Here is a 19,277-nt window from a genome sequence, read left to right on the forward strand (position 1 = left end):
GCATCTAGGATATAGTGGCTAACATAGGATCCTAATTTGATTTAAACAAAAAGGATCTAAGGTTGGTATGGAGCCTAAAGCAATGTAAAAAAAAAAAAAAAAAGAGATGCCATAGCTATATATTGGTAAACTGGCTCCTGAGGTTACTGACAAGGGATTTGAAATACCTAGTGATCAGTTCAGGTCAAGGGTAGTGCCATCTAAACCTCATTTGGAAATAATTGGAAATCGCAAGGTGGTCAGTGTATTCCTTCTCTAGGATGGACTTCATCAAGGCAAGCTGCTTGACTACTTCAGGGAGGGTAGGCTTCTGTCTGCATTCATTGGTGTCCTTCTCACAATCGTACTGAAAGACATTATAAAGCATGTCCCTCCCATTCCTTAAAAGCACGTGTAAAACACACGGGTAGCACATTAGTGTTAATGGAATAAATGCTCATGCAATACTTAGGCATATGACATTACGCTTGGTTTTATATCTAAGGACTTCCAAGGAACGGATTCTGGGAATCTCTTGAAAATGGATCTAATCTCACCATTGAGGAAGGAGTCTTATTTGGAACATACCACAGATGCAGGGGCTGTATCTCCATCAGCACGGTTTACCGCTCAGTATAAATAATGGGCTCAATCACTCCCTAATGGCCTGATGAGTTATTGTGCTTTCTTGGGTGCCTAATTGTACCATCCAGACAGGACTTGAGCTTCTGAGAGAATACAGAACATTGCATAATGTTAGTTGTTTAAAACGATTTTTTATCCCCGCAGAAATGCCTTCCCAGGTGTATCTATAGAAATGAAAATGGGATTTATGCCCCAACTAAAAGCAATTACCAGGATGCAAATATTGAGCCTCGAAACCTCCTGGACTTCAAAACGGCTCTTGTTACTGACAACCACCACGAACTTTTAACAAAGTTTTCTACTTCCTAAATTGAATCTGATTAGGTGAAAAAATTATTGCGTGGATTTTTCTCCCTTGTAAATATTTCTAACGATTGAATAACCACTTGTGTCTATACTGTTTTTTTTTCCGTATGTCAGTTATAAATGTCAAAAAATACTAGCAAACTCCTACATTAACCACTTTTTTAAAGTGTTGGATGGGAAAACAGTGTGACCCCACTTCAACACAGAATTTGTTAGGCAGAAAGGAATTAACACACGTTAGGAAGACTGTGTTTGTGTAAGCTGTTGTGCTGGTTGCTGACATTAATCTCTAGGACTGCAGCTTTCAAAATGAGACTTGGCAATATGCAAGTTATATTTGTTGAATATTCATTCATAATAGAAAAGCCTCCTAATGCCTCATTTATATTGTCATTTAAATCTAGTGCCACTTTAGATTAATTATAATCCAAATTATAGCTCTGTGCAGTACAAGAATTAATATAGAGTTTATCCAGATTAATACATTTGCATTGAAAATGTAATATGTCTCTGCCATGGCTAAAGGGACCACTTTTTAATAAGGGAGTAAACATGAGCAAAGATGGAAATTAACCTTCATTATTGCAATTAAAATTATCCTTTCATTCTAGTCTCATTAGAAAGAATACTGTACCAGTAATTATAATTTAGAATTATTTGTAGTTGAATAACATCCTCTGTTATATTCAAGTTTTATAGTATTCAAACTTTATCAAATACATTGATTGATAGATAATAACTCAGTTTTTTGTTTTATTGGTTTTTTTTCCCCCAGATTTGCTTTGAGTACATATGTGTTATTGGATTTTCCTCACTTGTTATGAGTATAAACCACCTTACAACCTTCCGTATTTTAGGGATTGAAAGTATTAAGTAGGCAGCAACTGAATTGAAATGAATTATGTCATTTTTATATTAGCACTCTCATGCAAGCTAAATAATCCCATAACTGACAGATAATCACTGGCTCATCTATTTGGCAGTGCTTATTTGTAATTAGATTTCATTTTTTAGTTAAAATGCATTAAAATGGCACTGTTTTTTTTGAGAATATTGGGAGGTCTTAATAACACAAAATGAATTGTGATCTTATTTCAAAATTTTGTCTAAGGTAACAAACAGGGTTTACTTCAAATGAAGTTGCAGTCATAAACTATGAGTAACCACAAAACTTAATCAAAACCTTCCAAAATAGACAGGCCCTTATTTCATATATTTCTAGGATAAGACAATTCGGAAAAAGAACCCAGAATTGATGCCCTGCAATTTATTGGGTAGGCCATAATCCTTGAGATAGCTAAACCCCATTGAGTAGAAAGGCATGTGTGCATAAAATGTAACTTCCATCATCTTTGCAAAAAGTTCCGATGGCCTGCCTTATCCTCAAGAGTCTGTTTTTGTTGTTACTGCATCTCAGCTCTCTCTGCTTCTTCTTATCAACGGCATCCATTTTCTGGGTGCCTAGCTTCAATTGAGTGGGTTGCAGGGGTGGTGGGGGATGAAGCCCTTATTTATAACTTCTTTTCAATTTAAAATAAGATGGTCTTTAGGAAGCCCCTAGCTTGCATTAAGATCATGGTTTAATTAACTAAGTTAATTAGCCAAAAAATATTGAAGTTGACACATATATTGGGTGGAATACTATAACCAATAGTTACAGCAGTGGCCATGAAACAATGACCCTAAAATTGAACTCTCTACTTCCTTGATGCAATGTGGAAGGTCACTAAATTAAAAACAAGTATATTGTTGATGAATATTAACAAGGCAAAAATAAGAACATGGATTAATTAGACCAAGTATTTACACCAGTCCATAGCGTAGTCTTAGTAAAATGTTTCAAACCTTGGAAGGAATGTTTTTTGATCCTTTATAGTACCAACGTTAGAATATATATGCTTATGAGAAGAGGGCCATAGCTATAAATTTAATAGATTTAGAAGTTTATGGAAGGTTTATTCTATATCTGATGTTCCATGGGGCCTGCAAGCAATCAGAGTCATGGTAATTATCTTTTAACTTGTGTGTGACAGTTTTTGATAGCATAGGGAATTGGACCAACTTATTATTTGGTCGGTCTAATTCTACCATGTACACAAAAGAATGATAAGGGGATATGATATAATATTATTCTCTTAAGGGAACATACGCTTACTCATTAATGGGGAACTTCTTAAGAAAAATCTTTCAGTTTCACAGGGAAAAGCAACTGATAGACATTTGCTGATTTAAATGACAATCATTTTATAGAACTTGATCTGAAACAATAGGGAATAAATTTTATTTGCAGAATACTATATGGCATATTGTCTTCCTAAATGTTTATTTTTAACACTTTTAAGACAATAGCACACAAAGGATGTTTTGTTTTGAGAAGAAAAAACGTATTTTTTGATGCCAGAATTAAGTATGAGATACACATTCCTGTTTTGACCTATCTTTTGGTTATCAAATACTTGGATATTGTTTAATCAATGTAATGAAATTATTCAATTAATCTCAAACTTAAGTTTTTTCAAATACAAATTTGATAAATTATTTTTTCAAATATTTACAAAGAATCTAAATTTCTCCAAGGTATGTGTATATATATATATATATGTATATGTGTATATATATATATATATATGACAAATGTACTCATTCAAATAAAATCTAGTGTTTGTAAATCTAGAAATCAAAGGCAGTGTAATTTGTTGAAAGTGCAGCACTAATTCTGTACCTACCACAAACCTCAAGGGGATAAAATTATTGTCATCGTGTCATTTAAATTCTATTTTAATTTTGGTCTCCTCAGAGTCAGTCTTACTTTTAAATTTCTTTCTGAATTTGAAATTCCTAAAATTATTTATATGTTCGAAAACAGGCATCTCTATTCAGGACAGAAAAAGAACATATTTTCTGGTTCATTTTTACTTTGTTTCCATAACATCCTTGACCTTATTTTTAAATTAAAACTGGGTTATTTTGCAATAAGGTGCAATTTGTTCATTTATATGAACCGTATGTGGATTGAAAAAAAATCAAGATAAATCTTCATGCACAGCATACAATCAGATTACGCCTAGACTCTATATTTACGCGGGGTCTGATAGCAATCAATGGTTTAGCTTCATTGCATTTCAAGATGTATTTGCACCCAGTTGTCCAGTGATAGTGTCCTCACCCTGGAAATAATTTAGTTGCAAATTGACTGGAAGATGGTGAAAATTGAAAGTTAAAATTAGAAATACTCATAATAAACAGCAGAAAAAAGGTCAGATGATGCTGTGCTATGATGAGATTGGAATGGATGGTAAATGAGGTTTTGTGTTTGTCGTGAGATGTATGTGACATGCCTACCCAATGTCGCTGTAATATCCAGCCTCACAGAGGAGATTATCGGGAAAATTGATGCTGGAAAGAATTTTCTGTTAGATTGGGAAATTAGAATTGCACTCTTTTCTTTGACACGTGTGAAGCTCCCGCACATTACATTGCCCATCTAGGCAAAATTCTAAACCATCTTTAACGCCGAATATTCGGATTAACCTCATAAAACTATTGTCTTCTTGAGATTTGGACCATAATGTTATGTGTACAGCCAACTGCTGAAACATCTAAAATAAAGTATAAATCACTTAAAGCAGCAACAGATATGGAATGTATAGTAAATTTTTTAAATCCTATATTCACCATGTGAAAATATTATTTTCGTTTCTGAATTATAATTAGTCAGTTCTTCTTGGTATTTTGAAATGTGTTCAGCATCCAAGAATTTTAGAAAAGAGATAAGTAATTAAACATTAGTAAAAGTAACTATTTTCTAAGTTAGCATTTGTGAATGGGAGTAGATTAGCTTTAATGTGATAAAGGCATTCTGAGACACCAGAGAGCATGTGTTATGGATGAATCTTTCAAGGTCACCTAGGGTTATCTAAACATGAGACAGGAGTACATTTTAAAATATATTTATAAAGCCCACTTAGTAGATAAAAAGAAGTGTGCTTTTTGCCTTTTGAGGTTCGCATCATTTAAAAGTGTTTGTTCAGTCATTTTTATGATTCGGTGGATTTAGAGTCAGAGCTATTCGAAAAAGATACAATTTTTCAGAATTTGATGTTGTGCGTCTTTTAAAATTGAGGTGTTCTATTCTTTTTTGGGAATCAGGAATAATCACACCAGAAAAGGAGCTAAAAGTCAGTGTGGGAGGGGGGACCCAGCCACTCCTGCTGGCGAAAGAAGAGGATGTTGCAACAAAAAGATCAAAACCTACAGAGGACAATAAATTCTGTCATGAACAGGTACAAGTGTTTTTTCCCTTTGCTGTGTAAACCTGTTTTATTGTTGTTATTATTGTTATTGTTATTATTATTATTATTATTGCTCCTGGTAGTTTTAGAGCCCCAAACGAGTTCATGCTGTTGAAACGTATGTAGACATTGTGCTCAGCATTATAGTTAACTCTCGGTGTTACTTCTAATGTTCTGAAGTCATCCGAGTCCATCCACTAACAGCAGCCATGTTTATTCCATATTCTCTAGTTCTTTCAGTGTCCTTATTGTAACTACAATAGTAGGGACCAAAGTCGTATCCAGATGCACGTCCTGTCACAGCACTCGGTGCAGCCCGTCATCTGCTGTCCCCTCTGCCAGGACGTCCTCAGCAACAAAATGCACCTCCAGCTACATCTGACGCATTTGCACAGCGTGTCTCCAGATTGTGTGGAGAAGCTGCTTATGACAGTAAGGAGACCAAATGTTGCCGCGGGTGTGACATGATCTCTCTAAAAGTATCAACGTGAAATCTGTAATTATTGGTTAGAAATTTGTTTTCTGCCTACTGAAAGCTCTCTTACAGCCTGTGTTCTAGAAATCACAACCAAGGCCCATTTATTTGTTGTCTCTTTTGCTTACGGAGAAAGAAAACACGATACGAGGCATACCTTATTCAGTGACATGTTTTACTGTCTTACTTCTTCTGTACCTGTAATGTTAATTAAATGACTCACGTGTGCACGTTGATTCTCAAACTTTCCTGATCATCGTTATAAAAAAATAGGCCGACAAAAACCTTCAAATTCCTATTTTTTAAAAAGAAAGGAATACAGTATTGCAACAGCATTGATCTAAAATTCGAAAGGATAGCCTTGGCCTGTGAGATCCACAAAATGTCCCTGCTTTCTTTTGGGAAAAAGGAAGTGGGATAGGCTACCGCCCATTGACAGATATGATGGAGTCTGATTTCTGGGCTGCACGTGACGCAAACCCCTTTGGTTATCACAGGTGCCTGTGCCTGATGTGATGATGCCCAACAGTTTGCTACTGCCAGCAGCTGCCTCTGAGAAATCGGAGCGGGACACACCCGCAGCCATCCCAGCTGAGGGATCTGGGAAATATTCAGGTATGCCAGCCTGGACACAGTTTCTGCAGAAAACACGTTCGGGGGCTCACATGTGTGGTGATGTTCCAGGATCATTACTATCAAAGTTTTTTTGGCTTTTTTTTTATTTTTATTTTTTTTAAGGAAGGAAAAAATGAGGGGGGAAAAAAGCAACTGTGGTGTTTCCAAGAGCTGCATTTTCCAAAGCACATTAAGTATCTGGCTATCTGTAATTGCTTTTAGGAGACCTAACTGTCAGTGACCAAGAATATTCTGTGTGTCCTAATTCCTGAACACTGAGGTCATGGCCCTTGATATCATGCTGATTGCAACATACTATAACTACCTTGAACTTGCTTTTTTTCCTATCCTGGAATTCCTTGAGGTCAGGGGTGATTTCTTGTTCACCTTTACATCCCCAGCACCCAGTACACTGCTTGGCACATAGTAGTTGCTCGATAAGTATTTCTTCAAAGAATCAATTAGGAGCGCGTGGGTGGCTCAGCTGGTTAAGGGTCTGGACTCTTGATCTCAGGTTGTGAGTTCAGGCCTCGCATTGGGCTCCATGCTGGGCACAGAGCCTACTTTAAAAAAAAAGAATCGATTAAACAGAAATCTTTAGAGGTCCCTACTTACTATATTTACTGGCATTTAAGCATTAGGCTTTCTTCCTGTAAGCGACATATTTGTGCTTTCTTCTACACAGGCGAAAGTCCAGTGGATGACAAAAGTATGGCCGGTCTTGATGATTCAAAGGCTAGCGTGGAAATAAAGAGTGAGGAGCAGAAACCAAGTAAAGAGCCCATGGAAGTGTCAGAATGGAGTAAAAATAGCAGCAAGGATGTGAAACTCCCTGACACTCTACAGGATCAGTTAAGCGAGCAGCAGAAAAGACAGCCCCTCTCTGTGTCCGACCGCCATGTTTATAAGTACCGCTGTAACCACTGCAGCTTGGCTTTTAAGACTATGCAGAAGCTTCAGATACATTCCCAGTATCATGCGATTCGGGCCGCGACGATGTGTAATCTCTGCCAGCGTAGTTTCCGTACATTCCAGGCTTTAAAAAAACACTTGGAAGCAGGCCACCCCGAACTGAGCGAGGCTGAACTTCAACAGCTCTATGCCTCCTTGCCCGTGAATGGTGAACTTTGGGCAGAGAGTGAGACAATGGCGCAGGACGACCACGCCCTAGAGCAGGAAATGGAGAGAGAGTATGAGGTGGACCACGAAGGGAAGGCAAGTCCTGTAGGGAGTGACAGTAGCTCTATTCCAGACGACATGGGCTCTGAACCAAAGCGGACCTTACCTTTCAGAAAAGGGCCAAATTTTACGATGGAAAAATTCCTTGACCCATCGCGCCCGTATAAATGTACAGTGTGTAAAGAGTCGTTCACCCAAAAGAACATTCTCTTGGTCCATTATAATTCAGTGTCTCATCTGCATAAGTTGAAAAAGGTTTTGCAGGAAGCCTCCAGTCCCGTTCCGCAAGAAACCAACAGCAGCACAGACAACAAACCCTACAAGTGCAGCATCTGCAATGTTGCGTACAGCCAAAGCTCGACGTTGGAAATCCACATGAGGTCCGTGCTCCACCAGACCAAGGCGCGGGCTGCCAAGCTGGAGCCCAGCGGCCACGTGGCTGGTGGGCACAGCCTGGCAGCCAACAGCAGTCCCGGCCAGGGGATGTTAGATTCCATGAGTTTAGCAACCGTCAGCAGCAAGGATACCCACTTAGATGCCAAAGAATTAAATAAAAAGCCAAGCCCGGAATTAATCTCTGCTCAACCTCCACACCACCCACTGCAGTCACCAGCACAAATTCAGATGCAACTCCAGCACGAGTTACAGCAGCAAGCTGCGTTCTTTCAGCCTCAGTTTCTAAACCCAGCCTTTTTGCCTCATTTCCCTGTGACCCCGGAAGCACTGTTGCAGTTCCAGCAGCCTCAGTTTCTCTTTCCGTTCTACATCCCCGGGACGGAGTTCAGCTTGGGGCCGGATTTGGGCTTGCCGGGCTCGGCCACATTTGGTATGCCGGGCATGACGGGAATGGCGGGATCCTTGCTTGAAGACCTGAAGCAGCAGATTCAAACCCAGCATCATGTTGGCCAAACTCAACTCCAAATGCTACAGCAACAAGCACAACAGTACCAGGCCACCCAGCCCCCACTGCAGCCCCAGAAGCAGCCCCAGCAGCAGCCCCAGCAGCAGCCCCAGCAGCAGCAGCAGCAGGTGGCAAGCAAGTTACTGAAACAAGAGCAAGCGAACATAGCCAGTGCCGACGGCCCCATCATGAAGGACGTGCCATCTTACAAGGAGGTAGAGGAGATTGTAGAAAAGCAAGAAAAGCCAAAGCAAGAATATGCAAGTGAGGGTGAAGGACTCAAAGAAGGCAAGGACGCGAAGAAGCAAAAATCTTTGGAACCATGCATCCCGCCACCCCGAATAGCTTCAGGGGCCAGAGGAAACGCTGCCAAGGCTCTACTGGAAAACTTTGGTTTTGAACTGGTCATTCAGTATAACGAAAACAGGCAGAAGGTCCAGAAGAAGGGCAAAAGTGGTGAAGGTGAAAACACTGATAAACTGGAATGTGGAACGTGTGGTAAATTGTTTTCCAATGTTCTTATCCTAAAGAGTCACCAAGAACATGTCCATGGGCAATTTTTTCCATACGGAGCACTAGAAAAATTTGCTCGGCAATACAGGGAGGCCTATGACAAGCTTTATCCAATCTCGCCATCTTCACCAGAAACGCCACCTCCACCACCTCCCCCTCCCCCTCTGCCTCCAGCTCCTCCACAGCCTTCCTCCTTGGGTCCTGTAAAACTCCCGAGCACGGTTTCTACTCCTCTACAAGCGCCGCCACCCACACCCCCACCGCCGCCACCGCCACCGCCTCCCCCGCCTCCTCCCCCACCTCCTCCCCCGTCTGCTCCCCCGCAGGTGCAGCTGCCTGTTTCTCTTGACCTTCCACTCTTTCCTTCCATTATGATGCAGCCCGTGCAGCACCCTGCACTTCCTCCCCAGCTCGCCCTGCAGCTGCCCCAGATGGACACTCTCTCTGCAGATCTCACTCAGCTTTGCCAGCAACAGCTCGGATTAGATCCCAACTTCTTAAGGCATTCTCAGTTCAAACGCCCACGGACGAGAATCACAGACGACCAGCTAAAAATCCTGAGGGCTTATTTTGACATCAATAACTCTCCAAGCGAAGAACAGATCCAGGAAATGGCAGAGAAATCTGGGCTCTCTCAAAAGGTTATCAAGCACTGGTTTCGAAATACGCTTTTTAAGGAACGACAGAGGAATAAGGACTCACCGTACAACTTCAGTAACCCCCCCATAACTGTTTTGGAAGATATCAGAATTGATCCGCAGCCCTCCTCTTTAGAACATTACAAGTCAGATGCGTCATTCAGCAAGAGATCTTCGAGAACGCGATTTACTGACTACCAGCTTAGGGTTCTGCAGGACTTTTTTGACACAAACGCTTACCCAAAAGATGATGAAATAGAACAACTTTCCACGGTTCTCAACCTACCTACCCGGGTTATCGTCGTGTGGTTCCAGAACGCTCGTCAGAAAGCACGCAAGAGTTACGAGAATCAAGCAGAAACTAAAGACAACGAGAAAAGAGAACTCACGAATGAGCGGTATATCCGAACGAGCAACATGCAGTACCAATGTAAAAAGTGCAATGTGGTTTTCCCCAGGATCTTTGACTTGATCACGCACCAGAAAAAGCAGTGTTACAAGGATGAAGACGATGACGCTCAAGATGAAAGCCAGACCGAAGACTCCATGGACGCCACCGACCAAGTAGTGTATAAGCACTGCACGGTGGCTGGTCAGACGGAGGCCGCCAAGGGCACCGCCGCCCCCGCAGCAGGCTCTGGCTCCGGGACCAGCACGCCCCTGATTCCGTCACCCAAACCAGAACTCGAGAAGACCTCTCCGAAGCCTGAATATCCCACAGAAAAGCCAAAGCAGAGTGACCCCACTCCCCCTTCTCAAGGCACCAAACCAGCCCTGCCATTAGCCTCAACTTCCTCAGACCCGCCCCAGGCCTCGGCGGCCCCGCCACAGCCCCAGCCGCCAAAACAGCCCCAGCTCATCGGAAGACCTCCCTCGGCCTCTCAAACCCCGGTCCCTTCCAGCCCACTGCAGATTTCCATGACTTCTCTCCAGAACAGTCTACCTCCGCAGTTACTACAATACCAATGTGATCAGTGTACCGTTGCCTTCCCGACTCTGGAACTCTGGCAGGAGCACCAGCACATGCACTTCCTTGCTGCTCAAAACCAATTCCTTCACTCTCCGTTCTTGGAAAGGCCCATGGATATGCCCTACATGATATTCGACCCCAACAACCCGCTGATGACTGGCCAGCTGCTGAGCGGTTCTCTGGCGCAGATGCCACCTCAGACCGCTTCCTCGCACACGAACACGCCGGCCACTGTCGCTGCCTCCCTCAAGAGGAAACTGGACGATAAAGAAGACAACGCGTGCAGTGAGAAGGAGGGAGGGAACAGTGGCGAAGACCAGCACCGCGATAAGCGCCTGAGAACCACCATCACCCCGGAACAACTGGAAATACTCTACGAAAAATACTTGCTGGATTCCAATCCGACCAGAAAAATGCTCGATCACATTGCACGTGAGGTGGGGCTGAAAAAAAGAGTCGTGCAAGTCTGGTTCCAGAATACGCGAGCTCGAGAAAGGAAAGGCCAGTTCCGGGCGGTGGGCCCAGCACAGTCTCACAAACGGTGTCCTTTCTGCCGAGCCCTGTTCAAGGCAAAGTCGGCCTTAGAAAGCCACATTCGCTCTCGGCACTGGAACGAAGGAAAGCAGGCAGGTTACAGCTTGCCGCCGAGCCCTTTAATATCAACAGAAGATGGGGGAGAGAGCCCTCAGAAATACATTTATTTTGATTATCCGTCTTTGCCGTTAACTAAAATTGATCTATCAAGTGAGAATGAATTGGCTTCTACAGTGTCAACACCTGTTAGTAAAACAGCAGAGCTGTCGCCGAAGAATCTTTTAAGCCCTTCTTCTTTCAAAGCAGAGTGTTCGGAGGATGTAGAGAATTTAAACGCCCCTCCTGCCGAGGCGGGGTATGATCAAAACAAAACGGATTTTGATGAGACTTCGTCGATTAATACAGCCATCAGCGACGCCACCACCGGCGATGAGGGCAATGCTGAGATGGAAAGCACCACGGGAAGTTCCGGAGATGTGAAGCCGGCTTTGTCTCCTAAAGAGCCCAAAACTCTCGACACTTTGCCAAAACCCGCAACCACACCCACCACGGAGGTTTGCGACGAAAAATTTCTCTTTTCTCTCACGAGCCCCTCCATACACTTCAACGATAAAGACGGTGACCACGACCAAAGCTTTTATATCACGGACGACCCCGACGACAACGCTGACCGCAGTGAATCCTCCAGCATCGCTGACCCGAGTTCACCAAACCCCTTTGGATCCAGCAATCCTTTTAAATCCAAAAGCAACGATCGACCAGGTCACAAGCGTTTCAGAACCCAAATGAGCAACCTTCAACTCAAGGTTCTCAAGGCTTGCTTCAGTGACTACCGAACTCCAACCATGCAAGAATGCGAAATGCTAGGCAATGAGATCGGCCTGCCCAAACGCGTGGTCCAGGTGTGGTTCCAGAATGCAAGGGCAAAGGAAAAGAAATTTAAAATTAACATAGGGAAGCCTTTCATGATTAATCAGAGTGGAACAGAAGGCACCAAACCAGAGTGTACCCTCTGCGGGGTGAAGTACTCTGCCCGCTTGTCCATCAGAGATCATATTTTCTCCAAACAGCACATTTCAAAAGTGAGGGAGACCGTTGGGAGCCAGCTTGATCGGGAGAAAGATTACTTGGCTCCGACCACCGTTCGACAGCTGATGGCACAGCAAGAACTTGACCGTATAAAGAAAGCTTCAGATGTGCTGGGCTTAGCGGTACAGCAGCCAAGCATGATGGACAGCAGCTCCCTCCATGGCATCAGTCTGCCAGCAGCCTATCCAGGACTCCCAGGCCTCCCTCCGGTTCTACTCCCTGGAATGAACGGTCCATCCTCCTTGCCTGGATTTCCACAAAATTCAAACAGTAAGTCATTTCAAGGCGAGTCAGTCTAATTCATTAATTAATATTAGGCAGCCAATCACATGTAACCAAGAACAGGATATACGTTTGGATCTCTTTTAATTTCAGTAAGTGACACCTTTACCTTCTCGGAAATAGATATTTTAGTGACTATAATTAAGAACCAGGAAGTAAATCAGCCTGCAGGAAAATAAAGACTAGGCAGGTCATAGCAGTGTCTCAGAAAGATAGTAATTATTTATATCATTACATCCTTATGTCTTAAGAGAAGTATTCCTTTTATATAATTACTTTAATACTGATTTAAATGGCATTTTAACACAAACATGTGACATAATATTCAATATACATATTAATAAAGCAAAGCATTAAATAATACATTTTTTGGATCTTAATTTATGTTCTTTCCAAGGAAAAATTTTGTTTGTTCGTTTGTTTGTTTTGAGCTTGGTTGTTTTTCTTCTTCTTCTTCTTCTTCTTCTTCTTCTTCTTCTTCTTCTTCTTCTTCTCTTCCTCCTCCTCCTCCTCCTCCTCCTTCTTCCTCTTCTTCTTCTCCTCCTCCTCCTCCTTCAGTGCCAGGAAGTTCAAAAGTTAAGGGCCCTCTAGACATAGGAATTCTCCTACATTACACCTAGCAGGTAAAAAGCTTATGTTCAAAGTTTAACTCCTAAAAAGATGACTTCTGTGATAATTTACAATTTAGCATTGCTATAAGATTTTGATTTATGTAGCACCCATTGTTACTTGCTACTTCAATAAATTTACAACCTTAGAGATATATTCATATTACTCTATGACTTTTTACCTCCCCACTACCCCACATCTATAATTAAGTCATAACTAAATTGTAAAGCTGTTTGAGGCAACCCCAGATGATGAATCCAATTCTGTGTTCATCAAGAGAAATATAATTTATGCGCTTTAGATTTTGTGAGTAAAAATAAGCATCCTATTATATTGGCTTGAAAAAATTGAATATAGTGTGCTAGGCAATCACACAGCCAAACATAATGAACGTTATATGTTTTATTGTTTTATATGTTATACAAACATTACTATGCAAAGTAGAAAAAAAAGGGCTCTCTTATAATTTCTTCCTTAAAGTAAGTTTTATTTTTCAAATTAACAGTGATTTTCAAAGAAAAAAAACCAAAAACAAAAACCAAGAAAACACCAGCAATGTTTTTCCTTTTTGTAAGGAAATTTTGACATTATTTAGAATGAATTAATTGCATGTATCTAGAAAGTTTCCAAAACACACAGAGCTTTTCTCATTTTCACTAATTGGATTTTTACATAAATTTCAAACTTTTCAATTTCATCTTTCTCTTCTAAAAACCAAAATTGCCATGTGATTGTACGAAGATACTTCTATTTTCACTTTGAGTTTGGGAGACATGAAAACAATGATAGGAATGGCCCTTTGACCACCGCTGGCTGCTACGGTTTCCCCTGTCCAGAATGACTAGTTGGCATTAGAGAGAAGCAGAATAGACCTACACATATAAGGAATGTGCCCAAGAACAATTCTTCAACGGCCCTTCCCTTAACTATCATACTAACTACCTTGCCCCTAAGTAATATTCTGGGCTTAATTATCTAGATAATCTTGGGGCCTGAAAATGTTAAAGCTACAATTGCATGATTTAGCTATACATTTAAATTAAGTCAGACATAATTGTTTTAAGAGTAATGCAGTGCTTGGTTTTTGCGTATGAATATATTAGTCTTCCTGTCCCACTTCACATGTCACTGTGATTATTGACACATAGAAAAATGACTTATGTGGAAAAACTCCTATGATCAGTTAGGTAAAATAGAGATTTTCCACATAATGTCTGGTGTGGAAAAACTCCTATGGACAGTTATGTAAAATTTAGTTATATAAAATTTAAAATAAAATATTATGTGAAATAGAGTAAAATTTGATACTTCACATCCACTAAGAGCAGTTTAAGGGTCTGTGCCTTTAATCTATAATCTGCTTTGACTGATGCTGGCTGGGGAGTCACCCCCTTCAATGGCAGCCAGAGCATCGTGTTTTTGCTGGATCACAGGCCTTTACTTGGACAGTGGGTCCTTCCCTGACTGCCCTTCTGGTCCATCACTCCAAAAACCGGCACCCAGAGGGCCTGTATGAGGGAAAGTGAGAAGGGAAGAGAGAGATGGTTATGAAATACTTAAATAACCTAACCTTTCTCCTCGTTCAACTCAACATAAATATAATTTATATCCTTCTCCCCTCCCCCCCCCCAGAAATGTGGGCTCTGTCTGTAAGTATCAGCTGCAGGAGGATGTCGGAGGCATGTCCTCAGTGAACAGTATCTATACGTGTGTCAGGTGTTGAGGAACTCGGCCCTTTGAATCTGTTGCTTTATTCAGTCCTAGACCAAAACAGACCAGAGAATGGTACAAAGAGAAAGGGTCTGTGAACATACCTACTAGAATTTGCAATTTCTCTTGAATTCCTTCTTTGTTTAAACATCAACACAGTGGGAATACCACTAGCAGGAGGATCCTGTCTGAGAGCCTAAGTTCCCACGCTTCCAGTTCCCATCCTTTTTTGGGCTAATTTACCTGTGGTGGGTAATGCTGAATCTTCTGATTAGATTCTGAGTAGAGTGGGGCTGTGGTTCTCCGTCCTTCTATCATCATCTTTCCACTGTGTTCTTTCTCCTCAAATAAGTATTTCCTCTGCTTCAGGGGATAGATAGACAAACCAGTGAGGTGAAATCAAAAGGAGAAAAACACTTCCTAAGTAGCATATATCTGAGTTTCTCATATGCCCTGCGAGCTTGCCACAGCTTGATATATATATATATATATATATATATATGAATAAACTTTGAGAATAGGACATGTTCATTTTGGGCCCACTTCAATGGGATTTGTTTATAGAAAAGCCTTCATTTTAAAGAGAACCCATCTCTTTGAAGGTAAATCTGAGGGGCTTGATCCTAAGGAAATCACAACAAAGGGACTCCATTGACTATGACACGTGCCATAAAGTAATGTCTGATTCCAAAGCCTACACGCCAACACCGATTTAAATGGTAATGTACATGTTCAGTGTTAGTATTTATCATCCTCTAAATTTTCCGGTTTGATCACCCACTTTGTTCTATTTTGGGTGTAATTGCTCTTCTGCTTTACCAGCTTTAATACTTACCTTGCTTCCAACAACCCTTCAAATTATTTCATCTTTCAAGACCATAAGAAGGCCCTTTCAAGGGTAATATGCATCATGTGTGCCTGTTTCCCAAATGATGACCCAGCCCTCTGTTCAGCATCACTAATGACTAGTACTCATTTGCTACTAAAATGAATTACTTTCTGCTTAAAAAATTTCCACATTTGTCTTTTTCTCTCATGATCATATGCAAAAAGGGCAAGTGGCAATAGGAAATCACATGCCTGTACACCTGGAAAAAATTCAAAAACTTTAAATTTGCATTTAATCCTTTTTTAAAAAGATTTTATTTACTTACTTGAGAGAGAGAGAGAAAGCACGAGCAGGGGGAGGGGCAGAGGGACAAGCATACTCCCCACTGAGAAAGGACCCTGGGATCATGACCTGAGACAAAGGCAGACCCTTAACCAACTGAGCCACCCAGGTGCTCCAAAATTTACGATTAATCCTTGAGGATGTTGGCTTCCTTTGGCATTTTGCTCAAGATGAATAGAATACTAACTTGATTTTCTATTTTTAACTTATTTACTTTATTGTTTTAAGCAGGGTCTGATTTTTATATCTTCCATTAGTGTTTGGAAATACTGTCTAACCCAGTTTCCTTAAACAGAACGTTAGAACATGCCTTTTGCATTTTTCTCATACTTCAGTGTAATTTACTAGCACATTTGGGGTAAATCTAGATAAGAGAAAGTCTTTCATAATTTTAGCACAATTGTCTTTGGCTCCATGTACATAATAAGTTTTATTTTCACCTCAAAAATAAATTTTCCCTCTGGGAGACCAAGATCAGGAAACCTGAGGGAAAATAGCTGTATCTAAGTTCATTGCGAGACAGGATTTTGTTCCAAAAGTGTAACTTTCGGGAATAGGCAGCTGTTCCAAGAGAATAAAACCAAACAAAATAATGATAATAGGAGATTATTTGTATAAAAACTTTTCTCTCTCAGTGAATTTCCAACGAACTGGAGTAGGAGTTAGGGAATAGGAACAAATGTATCTTTAGCACTATAACTTGGTAACAGACATGAAAATTTGACATGCATTTAATTTATAGTTACCACTTATTCTGTATCAGGATTACCATTCAGTTTTTCTCTTCTATTTCCTCTTTTCATCTATCAGTTGGCTTTTTACCTAATGGCTAATTATTTTTTTAAAGGTTTTATTTATTTATTTAACAGAGAGAGAGTGCTCATAAGTGGGGGGAGCAGCAGGCAGAAGGAGAGGGAGAGGGAGAAGCAGGCTCCCCACCAAGCAGAGAGCCCCATGTGGGGCTCAATCCCAGGACCCTAGGATCATGACCTGAGCCAAAGGCAGACCCTTAACTGACTGAGCCACCCAGGCACCCTTAATAGCTAATTATTTAATCTGATTACTCCTCAAGATGTTGAATTCCTGAAAATCTCTGATAGTCTTAGACTGTAGTAGTTAGGAATACTATTGCAGTCTTCTGAAAATTTTCATGCCAATTCATCATATGTCCTCTAGATGGGAACTTGTAGACCCCATCTGATGGGAAAGCCTGAGTCAACAACTATTGATCCTTTTTGCTTTCTAACTACCATTGTTGTTTTAAGTCTTTTAGCTCCTTAAAATTTCTCACCTTAAATTATCATGTCAGAGAGATAGTGAGCCAGCAATTTTCTCAGATGTAAGGGGCAAAAGCAAGTGTGGAGGGGAGTATGGGATTATTGAGTATGAAGTCTAGTTGAACTAGACCTAGAACTAAGGTTGACTTTATGAAGAGGCAGAAGAAGCTGAGTCCCATCACTGTATCATTCTAACAATGCAAGGAAGGTTCTTCTGTCCTGAGTAAAGCTTCTTCCACCTGAATCACTCAGGCCTGGAATTCTGTAATTAGATATTAATGCTTTTGACTTAATGAATTATCCTCTGTGAAATGGAAAATAGCATAGAACATCATGAAATCAGAATACTATAGCAGGAAGAAACCCCAAATTATATAATCTAGTATAAAGCAATTTCAGAAATAGGTGTATTTAGGGGCACCTGGGTGGCTCAGTTGTTTGAGTTTCCAACTCTTGATTTCGGCTCAGGTCACGATCTCAGGGTCCTGGGTTTGACCCCCCCCCCCCCCGCCCCTGCATTGGGCTCTGCACTCAGCAGAGAGTCTGCTTGGATTCTCTTTCTCTCTCTTCCTTTCTCCCTCCCCCTCCCATCCCTCCATGCATGTGTGCTCCTGCTCTCTCTCTGTGTCTCTGTCTCTCTCTCTCTCTCTCTCTCAGATAAATAAATCTTTAAAGAAAAAAAATAGGTGCATTCAAATTATTGGTTCTTTCTCACAAATACAATTTAATAGAGAAGCAAGTGAAAAGAAGAAAGGCCTAGTAGTGCCTGAATAAAGGCAAGGGAGTTGAGGGATTGGGACTCCAAAAGCAACTCCATTACTTCACAATTTTCTTAGGGCTAGCTAGTCTGTGTCCCATGAATCCAAGGAGTCTATCATACCAAACTGGATTAAAGATTCAGGAATTCATTCATTCATTCCTACCATTCCCCTGCAAATCTTAAGCCATTTTCATTTCAGTGTGTTTCCAAGGTGTCAGCCATTCTTCTATAAAATATGGATACTTGCTATTGGTTTCTCCTGGAAATACAATGCTATTTTCAAGGATTTTTTTTTGTGCATTTTGAATATTTGTATTTTTTAGCTTTTGAAATTGACTCAGTTAGACAAGAACTTTAAGTGGCAGCTATAAAATTTAGTTTCCCCAAAACTCATCTCCTATTGAGTCCTAGATTTCTCTCTGTCAAGTGACCCAACTGCTCTCAGACTCAATTTTCTTACTTCAAAAAATGGAATTTTTAGCATCTGTCCCCACTTACCATTGAGGATATCGGAAAACTATTCTCTAATGTGATGGGAATTCCTTAGAGATTATCACTAATACAACTTCAGAAATTATTGCAAAGCAAGTCAGAGAAAAGTTGGGCGTGGTGAGGTTACAAAGAAAAGCAGCCAGTAATAAGCTAAGCTAATTGACAATAATATGATAATGATTAGGGTCAAGTTGAGAGTGATGTTGAGGACTTCAGAGTATCTTGAATGCTAAGCCTAAGAAAAGCTTTCTCGGCTGGGTGAAGTCTAATTAAAGTTTGTTCTCTAGCTAAAGAAATAGAAGCATGCAGTTTTTGTATCACTTGTTTTCTTTCTTTCTTTCTTTTTCTTTTTTTTTTTTTAACACTAAGATGTCGCATTTAGCATAGGGGTGAGACTTTGAACGTTATTAAAAAGGTTGTTGTCCTAAATCTATGATCATTCTCTCCATAGCGATGCACTAATAATTTAAACTTGATCCACCTTCTCCTGGTTAATTCTTGCATCAGCCCGTAGACCTCCCTCATAGTCCTTGCCCTGATCGATTGGTTAGTGGGCTGTACTCCTTCAAGAACAAACTACCACCCATAAGGCTCCTAGTCTGTTCCTTTTGCAGTCAACTTTATTTGCCTCTAAAAAACATAGGAAAGGCGCAGCCTTTTACAATTCCCTTTTCCATCCTGAGCCGTGGTTTCATTTCTCACCCAACTATCCAGCTCATAAAAATGGCTCTGTAATAGGTTATTACTAGCTGCTACATTCGGCTCAGTGCTTGGGATCCAGCAAAGACCTCTTGCACCACCGTAGGAGCCCTACTTGACTGGTCCTGTGTCTGCCTCCGG

General features: G+C 40.9%; 1 protein-coding gene across 1 annotated transcript in view; it reads left to right on the plus strand.

The window, feature by feature from the left end:
* Positions 1–19,277, plus strand: part of ZFHX4 (zinc finger homeobox 4) — a 155,153-nt gene that overhangs the window by 130,830 nt on the left and 5,046 nt on the right. The window contains exons 6-9 of the mRNA XM_040626041.1: positions 5,080–5,213; positions 5,454–5,654; positions 6,195–6,312; positions 6,998–12,406. Coding sequence (XP_040481975.1) covers positions 5,080–5,213; positions 5,454–5,654; positions 6,195–6,312; positions 6,998–12,406 — 5,862 coding nt within the window. The remainder of the gene's footprint in view (positions 1–5,079; positions 5,214–5,453; positions 5,655–6,194; positions 6,313–6,997; positions 12,407–19,277) is intronic.

This window comes from Ursus maritimus, unplaced genomic scaffold (assembly GCF_017311325.1).
Source record: "Ursus maritimus isolate PB19 unplaced genomic scaffold, ASM1731132v1 scaffold_9, whole genome shotgun sequence".
NCBI classification, from domain to species: Eukaryota; Metazoa; Chordata; class Mammalia; order Carnivora; family Ursidae; genus Ursus; species Ursus maritimus.